Source organism: Melospiza melodia, chromosome 2, assembly GCF_035770615.1.
Source record: "Melospiza melodia melodia isolate bMelMel2 chromosome 2, bMelMel2.pri, whole genome shotgun sequence".
Taxonomy (NCBI): domain Eukaryota; kingdom Metazoa; phylum Chordata; class Aves; order Passeriformes; family Passerellidae; genus Melospiza; species Melospiza melodia.
Window position 1 is genome coordinate 121,212,702 of NC_086195.1, and position 12,094 is coordinate 121,224,795.

The 12,094-nt window shown below is 41.1% G+C and overlaps 1 protein-coding gene across 2 annotated transcripts in view; it reads right to left on the reverse strand.

The window, feature by feature from the left end:
- AFF3 (ALF transcription elongation factor 3) overlaps nucleotides 1–12,094 on the reverse strand; it is a 326,046-nt gene that overhangs the window by 51,767 nt on the left and 262,185 nt on the right. For both annotated transcript variants that reach the window (XM_063149789.1, XM_063149788.1), the window contains exon 10: nucleotides 920–1,085. In XM_063149789.1, coding sequence (XP_063005859.1) covers nucleotides 920–1,085 — 166 coding nt within the window. The remainder of the gene's footprint in view (nucleotides 1–919; nucleotides 1,086–12,094) is intronic.

Consider the following 12,094-nt stretch of genomic DNA (forward strand, 5'->3'; position numbering starts at 1 on the left):
GAGGATTCTTGTGATTGGATGGTATATGTGGAGTAGGAAAATATACAGACTGTATTTCACGTGTATTTACAATCTTGATGCTAGATTTTGGAATATTTTTACATACATTAATGTGTGTGATGTGCCTGTGGAGTTTATAGTTTAATTCTAAACGTGTGTATTGACCAAAACATGTAAAAATGTCAATCCTGGTAGAAAAGCAGAGCAGAGAAAGCAGCTTTGTTGTGTCTGTTCAGCTTTCTGCAGAGGTGGAAGCAGAAGGTGTCACAGCACTGGCAGCTTAATTGTAGTTTGGCTAGGGCTTGTCTACATGTGGAAATTTTCAGTGCTAGCTTTCCAGATGACTAGTTTGGGCTCAGTGTTTTGCACCATGAGTAATTCAGTTTAGTCCATTTTGGAGGTGAATTGAAAGAAATCACATAAAAGCAGCAGTAGCAGAAAATAATTCACTTAGAGAGTGAGGCAAGGGAAGTGCATGAGTGAACAACTGGTTTCTTTTAAAAATTTAACCTCAAACTGATTTTATAATAGCTTCCCTGTGTGGAGAAGCCGTTAGTTCCCTTGCAGTGCTGGGAGCCCACATCAAGACTTACACACTAAGCAAGCCATTGCTATGGAGGCAGAGTTGCATAAAACTTCAGGCAAGCTGTGAGCCTTGCAAGGTGCTCCATTCACCTCCAATTTGAGCAAAATGTAACAGGGATATTTCTTTCTTCATTTTTGTTTCAAATGCTTTAATCTGCCCCAATACCCACTGCCACTTATATTTCACAGCATGCCAGGAGGAAGATCCTTGGGCCTTTCTCTCCCATTTTTTTCCATGCATCTCCTCAAAGCCTCCTTGTGTTGGTCTGGCTGGGAGAAGGTGTGAGTGTGTGTAGCAATGGAGTGCCACCCCAAAAGACAGCAAAGCCCTTACCTCTGGGCTGGAGTAGTGCGAGGCCTTGCTGCCGTCACTCTCGCTGGAGCTGCTTTCGCTCTCGGAGTCGGACTCCGAGCTGCTCTCGGATTCACTGGAGCTGCTGCTGCTCGAGCCCTTGCCGGAGAGTCCCGAGGCTCGGGCACTGGTCTGCGGCACCACCAGGCTGCCAGCCCAACACACAGCCCATGAGTGTGGGACAGGGAGGGAAGAGAAGAAAACAGGAATATAAACATGAAACCCCCACATATAAGAACCGTGCTGTTTTAGGAGCATGTGAATGCCTGTGAGCTTTTCTCTGCTGCTAATAAATAGTGAAGTGTCTTCAACATTACATTGCTATAACTGGGGGGAAAAGATGGGGTTACTCTCATATCCATTTAAATCCATAGCCTTTGCCATCTTTTTCATCTGGGGGAGAGTCAAGTTTTCACTTCACGTTGTCTCTTTTCCCATTCCACAGATATTTCAGGATATATTAAAAATACTAAGTGTTAAAAAAGCAGTACAGAAAGCAGTTTTATGCTGTCTAATGAACACTCAGCCCAGAGGTGAAAGCAGGAGACCAAAAAGGTGAACAATTGAGAAATAGAGTTGAACCCCACACTACCAGTCATAAGCAGTAATAGCAATAACCATAAAAATAACAATAAAGATACATCTTCACTGGAGCTTCCAACCCCCATCTTCCATTTTGCACACTTCCTTACCTGCCCATAAGTGATGTGGTTACCTGTATATACCATCTTGATTATTGACAATTCAAGATCTAAGACTCAGCCTGCAAAAACTTGAAGAGCTCAGGCTTGTGTTTTGGCATGTCAGCAATGCAGTGCTGTCAGCAGAGCTACTTGCCCTCTTAAAAGTTATGCTTGCATGCAAGTGTTTGTATTATCAGGCCTGACAGCAGAAGAAATGTGTATTTTCCTGAAATAGTTGACCATGCATATTAAAAATATCACAGTCATAAAGGCTTGAGTGTGAAATATCATATTAAGTCATTCAGCTTTTTCTCTAGGCAATGCAATATTGCTCCCTATAGCAGGGTGCATTTTCTAGTGAGTTGTCCAATTTGATTTTAAATGACTTGAATGCAGCTTTTGTTTTTACCCCTGGGAAACTTCTCTGCAAACTAACCCAAATTCCACAGTCAGAAATTTCTTCCTACATTCAACCAGAAGTTGCCCTTTTAGAATTTATAGTTGTTACTTATTATTTCATCGTATTACTAATAGTTACTATGATAAATTATCCTCCTCCCTTTTTGCTCTCACATTTTTGCAGATTGTTTTCCTGTCCTTCTTCAGTCATCTTTCAGACAAGGCCTTACGCATTTACTTCTTCTGATCTTTCTTCATAAGTCATTATCTCCAGGGATATGGGATCATTTTTATGGCTCTTTTCTGAACTCATTCCGATTTGTCTATATCTCTCTGATAACAGGGTGCCCAAAACAGAGTGTAGCATTATAGATTGCTTCTCACTACAGCCCTGCAGTGAAGGGCTATTACCTTCCTGCTCCTTGATGCGCTGCTTCTGTAAACATATATCCGAGCTGTGAGGGAATGTATTGTCCATTAACATCCCTACCTCTCTTTCAACACTGCTTTCTTCAGAATTCCTCTACTGATAGCTACATGATTATTTGCTACAGAGAGATTAGCTTGCTTTTTTCCTTCATATCAGATCTCATTTTCTTCTTTTACCTTGCAGGATTCTAGCTCCTTTTGATTTATTTCGCTGCCCTCAGAGGTGTCTGCAGCAACTTCTAATTTAGTATCAAATGCAAACTTAATTAAATGGTTATTCACTTCCTTTTCCAGATCATTAATGAGACTGTTAAATAAACCCCACATGAAACACACTGGTACCCTGATAACCATCTCTTCCCAATTCCATTCACCGGTGTTTATCATCACCCTTGTTTATGCTCCATCAGTCCAATATTGTGGCTAATGCAATGTGATCTTGGAGAAGCATTTTATGAGAAATAATATCTAATAATTAATTACAGTTCTGCTATGTTGCACCTAATGAATTGTCTTTACATGGTAATGGTGTTTTTCATTATGGAAAACTGATACCTGACACCTTGCACAAGCCACATACAACAGGCAATTCCTGAGGCTTTGACAAGGGGCCAGCCCATCAGAGAGGTGGTTTCAACTTCACAATTCCCCATGGCTGCACAATTTCTGGCCCTCTACCTGCCTCCCCTAACATATGCCAGCCTTTCCCATCTGGACTAGCTGTCTTGCACAAGCCGACACATTGCCTTTACTTGCAGCATCCCCGCTGCCTTTTGCTAGGAGGTGGCACAGCTGTGCATGGCTTTCTTAGTTTTTGTTTGCCTGGGGAATCCTGACACTGTCGGAGAGCTTTCTGCACCTTTTAAAGCACAGAGGGGCCAGGCAGTGGAAAAAATCTCAGCTGTGATCCCACCTTACTAATTAAAAGCAAGTAAAATAAACAGGAGAGGGGAACTGACATCCATTTATATTTTTTATCTTTATTCCCATCCTTGTAACTACTACTGGGCAGTAGAGAGAGAGGTGGCAGTAAAAGCTCGTGCTCTGTCAGGATGGCTTGGTGCTACATGCATGGTCACTGTCTGCCAACTCCTGGGTGGCAGGAGGTCTGTCTTCATGCACAGGCATTAAATGCACCAGTTACAAGGAGTGCCTTTAAAAACTTGGTTTTTTGTCCAGCCATGTAGGTGCAGTAAAGACAAGATTTTCAGGCAGCCATTTGTATAACTTCATTAAGGCACAGAGGTGACAGAAACAGCTGGGAAGCTTGTAAAAAATCTTCCTTCCTGGAGAAGGAAAATGGATATTTTGCAAACAGTTTCAGGACAATGCTTTCCTGACTTGTACAGGTTGCCCAGTGAACTCCAGATTGAGACTCCTCACTTATATTAACAGATTGCAGTTAATGCCTTGCTAATAAAATAGTGAGATCTATATACAAGCCATTATGAATAGGTTTTGTGGTTTTGATTTTTTTCCTTAAGAAAATGTGGAAAAACCATGAAAAGTTAACTGTCTTTGCAGACAGCATAGCTTAGGGAATGCCTTTGACAGTGTCTGACTCTGATGGATTTCCAGTCCTCTCCACAACAGCATTGTGACTGAAAAGTTCTTGAGCATCACAAAACATCTGCACATTTATGTCCTGCCCTTAGTGACTGTGGTTTTAATTTTTAAACCATCATTTTTATTTGTCATTGACTGAAATATTCAGAAATTGCTATATAGGGGATGAGGGGGAAAAAATCCATGGTAATATTTCTTTCCGGTTGTGACATGAAACGTTTTTCTAGGCTGCTGAATAGAAATTGTTACTACAGACCTAGATATAAAATATAACTGTTGGATTCTTTACAAACATCTGGAAATCTATGTTTGCTGTTCTAATGGTAGCCAATATAATACAAAATTAAACATTGCAATATTTTCCCATTTATGCTAACACTGCTGAAGTCTCCTGTCCCCCTTTTACTTTTTCAATTTTGAAATATAGCATATTCTTATAAGGATCCTCATTATGTTATAGTGACCAGGGTAATAACAGTTACATCTGTCTTCATGCATTCTTATTAAAAAGCAACCTTTTTTTTATAATTGGTAACTTTTATTTTGGACTGCTCTTTCTGAAGGATGTAAGGGAGATCATGCAGTTAGACTGATCTACATTTTAATGACTGTGGCATATAACATTTGAGCATATTTTGCTACTGGTTTATGCCCCAGAATTAATTACCACATCATAGAATTTCTATTTTTATTTTAAGGAATTAAATGACAATTAAGTGAGACCCACTTTTCTTTAGAGCTCTTAATCATAACTTGCACTCTCTGACTTAAGAGAGAGAGTAAATACCTTGTAAATTTGCCAGAAGTTCAGCAATAAGACCATTTAAAAACCAACACACCATTTGAAGTTTCCGATCAGATATCTCCCATTACCCTAGTTACAGGGGCACCTAATTTCCATGCAAGTCTCCAACAACCTGTTTTCCTGCGCTGTCTAGTGGACAACTGCCCTTCTTAAAAGAACTGCTAGATTTCTTGTAGCCCCAATTTTTCTCTTATGTGCTGGTTCAGAAATCCAGTGATTTGGGGAGATCAATACTTCCCCACTCAAACTGACTTGTGATCCAAGTTGAGAGGTGGAGCCATCTCAATCCCTGGACAAGGCCTAGAGGTTATTTGTGTGGCACCAGTTGTTAGCCCCATCAGGCTGCATGGCCATGGCCAGCCTTTGAATGGCACCGAGGTGGTTTGAACAGTAATGCAGGAAGGTGCTAGACCTGGCTATTCAGTCAGTGGAGACAGATTCCCAAATGAAATTGCTTTGGTGGCCCTCAGGAGACCTCTTCAGGTTAATCGTGCTGGATCTGAGTCCCACTCTATGCTTCATATTAAGCTGCTGCTTACAGCTGCACTGCTTCCCATGATAATAAATCATGGCATTCAGCACTGGCCACAAGAGTTTCCCAGGCTAGGCATATGCTGCATTGCAGGAATTCAGGCTCAAGCACATGCAGCATGGATAAAGATACAAGTAAAACTGATGCAGTTCTTTACCAAACTGCAAGTATTCAGTGACAATATATAGGAAAAAATCCCTCTGATGCTGAAGAATTTGTCATCCCAGTTCTTCACTGCTTTACAATATGAAGGCACTTTACACAGGCATGAATGATTATCAAGAATGCAATGCAAGGGAGAATCAGGCCTTGGAGAAATTACTCAGCCAAAGGAACGTATCAGTGAGCCTCTCAAATACTTTTCCAGCCACAACAAAGGCTATGCAAATGCTCATAGAATCATTAAGGTTGGAAAAGACCTCCAAGATCAAGTCCAACCCTTGACCAAATACCACCAGGCCCACTAAACCATTTTACAAAGTGCCATGTCTATTCATTTTTTGAACATTTTAGGTATGGTGACTCTACTATTTCCCTTTACCACTCTTTCAGTGAAGAATTTTCTCCTAATATCCAACCTGAACATCTCTTGGCCCAACTTGAGGCCATTTCCTCTTGTCCTTCCTTGGTTGCATGGAAGACAAGGCTGACACCCACCTCACCACAACCTCCTTTAAGGTAGTTGTAGAGAGCAGTAAGGTCAACCCTGAGCCTTCTTTTCTTCAGGGTAAACAAGTCCAGTTTCCTCTGCTGCTCCTCGTGGGACTCATGTCCCAGAACTTTCACAAGCATTGTTGCCCTGCGCTGGACATGCTTCAGCACCTCAATGTCCTTCTTGTAGTGAGATGCTCAAAACTGAATACAGTACTTGAGGTGTGGCCTCAGCAGTGCTGAGCGGGGGGAAAAATGGATCATATTTTAGAGTCCAGTTGGTCTGTGTAATTTCACTTTGCTAGAATTGTATACAAAGCTTTCTTACCAAAAAGGTCACTAACACTATCAGACATTGTCTGCTGTATTTCTTTTTTCTGTGTCTGGAGATAGGACACTATTTATTCTGTGTCATCTGCACAGCTGTGATCATCTAAACTATTTTTCTTCTAAATCTCATTCTGGTGTGCAACTGCTAAATGGCTGTGACTTCCCAGAGGAGAGAGAAATGCAATAACTAGTGAGAAGAGCCTTTTTGAATAAACAAGAGACATTGTTAGGGATCACATTGTCAACATTGAGAGGTAAGTGTGGAAAGAAATGCTGTATGAATACTTTGACTATTTGGGATACCCAGAAAAAAGTCTATCACTGTCTAGAAATCAAGGCAAATTGTGGGAAAACAATACTTTGAAACAGACACCAGCCCCCTAGCTAGTATAAACTGTCATAGCTCCATTGACTTCAATTAGGCTACAGTGATTTAAATCCAACAGTAAATCTGACCAAGACTCTGAAACAATATTTCAAATTTAGTGATGAAAACATATTCCGTGGTTTAAAGGAGCTCTGTTGGCAGAGCTTCTATTTTGATTTCAGATTAAAGTATCTGAAACACCACTTCCTTCTTCCCTCAGAGCCAACCTACTACCCATCGAAGGTCTTTTATGGAAAACTCTTTATCCCTTTACTGCAATAAGCAAATTCCACATGGTGCTTCCTCAAAGCACAGACGGAGAACATTGTGCCAAGATCTGTATAAATATCTCTGCTGCCTGGCACTGAAGATATTGCATGTCTCTCATGCACACAGTAGGGAATTCCTGTCTCAGTAATTGTGAATGGATCACAGAAGCCATGAAAATGCCCATTTCTTGCTGCTGCCCCTGGGTACTTTTCAAATTCTCTTCCAGCAAAGACCTCTGAAGCATGGGAATTATAAGGACTTGAAGATCAGGCCATCCCAATATTGTAACAGAACATATGGGGATATCTTCTGAGGCAAATGTAGAATGCCAAGAAATAGCGCCATAAGGACAGCCCACAGAATGGAGGTGGACCTCATCCATTTGTTTCAGGACAAAATCATGCTGAGAAAAGGGAAATGATACCATAAACTCTAGAACTTGCACAGACAACAGCCAGATACCACCATGGCTTCAAATACGAGTACAAAAGTCTCTGTACACTTAACATTCAAAGATGAGTAGAATCACAAAGCCATAGAAAAGCTTGGGTTGGAAGGCACCTTAAAGATCATCCAGTTCCAACTCCCCTGATATTTAGGGTCTGTTCTAACCCAAGCCTTTCCACGCCTGTATGCTTCTGTGACAGAAAGGCTCTGCTCTAGTTTTAGGTCTGTTCCATTGTGTCTGAATGCCCAAATCCAACGACCCTTCCAAGGCTCCAGCCACCATCCCATACACGGGTGTGACTGAACTGCCCACCGTCAGTGTGTTAGATGTCTTTCATTATTCTTTAAAAAGCCCTTGGATAACCTTTTTCTGAAGTCAGTATAGAAGTGACACAAATTTATGGCTTTGTGCCTTTGCTAACTAGAAGCATTAAACCAATTTAATGTCTGAATTCTTTCCAGTTACCAATTACAAAAACCTATCGTTCACTAACAGGAGAAGACAGTGAGCCCTGCCGCAGCTTCCTGTTTCAGCCTGAATGCAAAAAAATGAGGCTCAACATTTTCCTTTCTCCCTTTCTCCAGGTAAACGATTTCCCAGGAGTCTGTTAATATCTTTAGGAAACAGAGAAATGTTTTCATACCTCATTCCTGTAATGGATGAGGTATGAAATGGGAGTCATGATGAGTGAGAGTCCTGGAGGTTGTTCGGCTTGTCACAATATATAATGCCTCTGTGAAAGCACTGCATTACCTTAGCTGCACCACCTTTGCACAGCTCAGCTAATAAAGCACAGCTGCCAAGAAGAGAGTTCATAGGCCCCCTCTATATTTTAGCACTTTCCCTGGGAGCTTCTTAAATAGTTTGTGCTGACAAGACTACAAGTATCATCTGATAACACAAACTGAAGGCAAACCAGATCCCTCTAAAGAGAGTCAGGTGTGCACTGTGCAATTGCAGCTTGTCAGAATAGTCACCAAAGAAAAAAATTGTAGGAAAGGCTGTTTAAAAGAACAAGCTATGAAGCTCAGGCACATAAATATACAAAAACCCTGAAAAAAAATCCATTATGGCAAGGGGCATCTAATTAAGGTCCTGTTGATACTGGAGGCAGTCAAATCACAGCTCTCATTGTGAAGGAATATGGTAGAAATGAGAAAGCCTCTAGAAAAAACCCACCTTGAGTGAAAAAAATCTCCTAAAATAAAATGCTATGTAACAATTAATGGTGACACCTCTGTATCAATTGGTCTGTCAAGAGGAGCATGTGCTGGGGTATCTGAGATGAAAGGGTCCAGCAGACCTGGAGCAGCATTAACGTGGGGGTGAAGTGATTAGTCAGCAGGCTGACAGCTGTGCTGGGTGCCTGGTGCCAGATTCCAGCGTCTGCTTTCCACTGCTGCCAAGTGTATGCTTGTCGCTCCAGATAAATGGAGCATCAGCAGTGTTTTATTTGACCTGCTCACAAGAAAAATAAAGCAACTCTGACTTCCTTGGTGTGTTTGTCATTGACCTTGCATCAGCTGAATATGAGTGGAGAGAATCCCTGGTCCAGCAAGTTAACTCTTTAGTAGAAGAGGACTGATAAGGTCTTTTTACCTTGGTAGATTAATTAGCCTCTTAAAGTACACGGACTTGAAGAAATGGGACTGTCATAGTCTGTATGTCCTATATTGTCCTTGGAACATGGCCTTGGACCAATGGCCTGGAGAATGATGAACAGCTTTGAGAATAGTCCATGAACAGCACCCTTCTGCATCCCCTTTCAAATCAGGAAGCAATCTCTATAGAGACATTTTTTGAGGGGAAGGAGGGTGGGCCAGAAATAAATTGGAACTGGATAAAGCTGTTGAGAAGATTCAGTCATAGAACACTGCTTCTGATCTCCCCCTGAGAACAAGGGCAATGGCTTTTGTGTGTTTTCCTTCATAAGCACCCCAGAACTTTTAATTTTCTTTTTTCACTATTTTGGCCATGTTAGGAACTTTCTATTTGAGATCCCTCTATTGTCTGGTCAAGGTCAGTTTGTGCTCTCCGGAGATTCCTACCTCTCTTGATGGACTTAGAAAGAATCTAAGGTCCTAAGGATTGCTTAAACTTTGTGCTTTACAATGCCCAGCACCTTGTGCATTGTAATCTGTGTGGGAAGCCAGGGAGGTTTAGTTTAGATTCCTCTTCATAATCTTCTTTTCAGCGTTCAGTCATCTCTCTCCACTTGTCCTAAGGTGCGGTTGGTATCCAATATGAAGACCTATATCCACTCCCAACTCAGCACTCCACTATTTCATCAGACCATTATCAAAAGCCCTGTCAGATTCAATTATATCAGTATCAGGAACAATTATACCTCTCTCAGGAACAGAACCTCCACTAACATTTTGAAGGTGATTCCAGCAGTCTGGTTGGCTTCAACCCGTCAAGAGACAGGTTAGAAAAATAAAGGTAATTAAGCACTGGAACCAGTCATCAATGAAGATAAGGAACATCTCCACAGGTAATGGTAATGGCAATTTCAATGCAATGGTAATTGCAGAAACTAGGCAAAGTAGCAGTGCAATATATTCTGTAGAGTGGCTTTAACCTACCATTTTCAATATGTCTCATCAGGAGATTTTGATACAGTTTCACTGGGTATTAGACTGGGTGTTGCTCTTTTTGCCCGTTTATTTCCTAAAATGTGAAGTGTAAATGTACTTCTATCCAAGAGAACAGCCATTTTTGCTTGTGAGTGACAGCTTCATCAAGCCTCAGAAGAAAACCCCAGTAGTGCAGACTAGAAAATCCTCATCTGCACTGGCCAGCCATCACCTTATTTCAGAATTACTATTAATGCTGTGGCTGGCCATCAATACAAGCAGCCTTTTGTAGTCTTTAGGCATAGTCACACCTTGCCTCAGCACAGAAATCATTTGCCTCAGTCAGCAGAGCCCTGGGTATGGTTCTGCCTTGCAGGACCTCTCACTGAGCTCTGAGAGTCCAAATACAGATGAACTTGTGCAGATAAAATTACTAACTACCATAATGGCTGTCCAAATGGGTGCAATAAATTTCAGCATGAGACAAACTCTCTCAGGTTTCACTGACTCTTAATGTTGCTGCTGCCAGCTTTAGTGTTACTCTTTGACTCAAGCCATATTCTGTTGTCTCCCAAAGGTCTTTTTGGCCCGTCAGCTCTAATCAATATGCTGCCTTGAGAAGAACCTTGTTTTAAGTAGGTTTGCTCACCATAAAAAACCATAAAAGGAACATTTGACTTCTAGTCCTTGTCAGCATATATCACTCCCTATGCAGAACAGCATTTAGATGGTCTGTTATTTGAATCCAAGTGCTCTCTTTTATATGTTTCAAGAAATGACAAATGCCTGAAAAAAATGCATAGTTGTTCTACATAAGACATTAGGCAGGCTCAGGAATGGCAAGCAGAACAGCTAATAAAGCCCAGAATTGTAGCAGAGAGGATGTTAAAAGCTAATTAGTTTGAGATTATTTGGAGACTTGTAAAAGGTTCTTCTGTTCTCCTTTCTGTTGTAGGCATACCCTGTTTTCCTTCGTCATCCAAAAATACTTCGATATGTTTTTAGAAAGAGTGGCCAGGATATGCTGTTTACCTATTATTGACATGTTAGCTGGAAATAAAGAATGTTTAAAATGAACTTTTAGCTGTTGAGTATCTGCTTGTGATGTAGCCGTAGGTTTTCAGGGGTCTGAGCCCCTGGCAAAAAAACTTCTCCCATTCTGACCAGGCTCAGATTCTTGACCCCTTATTCTGGTTTAGTAATATCATACTTTACAGCTTGGATAAGAGTACCCAGAAGTGCTCCTGAAGAGCAGGAATAGTCTGTCTACTGGGGGTGTCAGGATCTGACCCACTGTAGCCCAGCAAACACAGTGTGCAGATAATTGATGATGGATTTTGAAGCAGAGAGCAGTGTCTACGAGTAACCTTTGCTGTGCCTTCCTTAGGTATAATGTGATCTGTGAAAAACTATGCAGAAATATGATATGCACAAATATAAATGTTACAAAGAGTAATATAAATTGTCCTTTACAATTCAAAGGCAAAACTGAATGTGAATTGCATCTTTTTGTTAGATGTTATCCATGGAAAGTAAACTTGAGGTTTACTCATGCACATACAGATGACAAGGGGAGGCAGAAATAAATTTCAAAGTAAATATAATTTTATTTGCTTTATTAATCTACTATGTGGTACCAATGTGTCTGGACTCAGTGGTTCCCCAGCTGCAACCTCCTGCAGGATGTTATCAATCCTTTATTTCTGTGAAATGTGCTACCAACTACTACGAAAAACACTAGATCTATATGACATTTTAATTAAAAAAAAAAAAAAATGGTCTTATACCATGCTGTGTCCTGATGTAGTTAAACATATATCTTCCAATATACCTTTCAATCCGTATCTCACATGTTTTGCTGTTCATTAACCACCATGCATCTTTTTAGGTTTCCTGTGAATTTACAATATCACTAAAGCTGTGGAGATGCCCTTGTCTATTCTTCAATGCATGTTTTGCTCTCCCTGGCTTTCCCAGTGGGGCAGGAAGGAAATGCACACATGACAGTGGGGAGAGGGCACAGGGACAGGGAGGAATATTGCCAGTTGGTGCTGCTTTCCCCTCCCAGTGCCACAACAAGCTGTCGCTGTCTTTTTCCTCT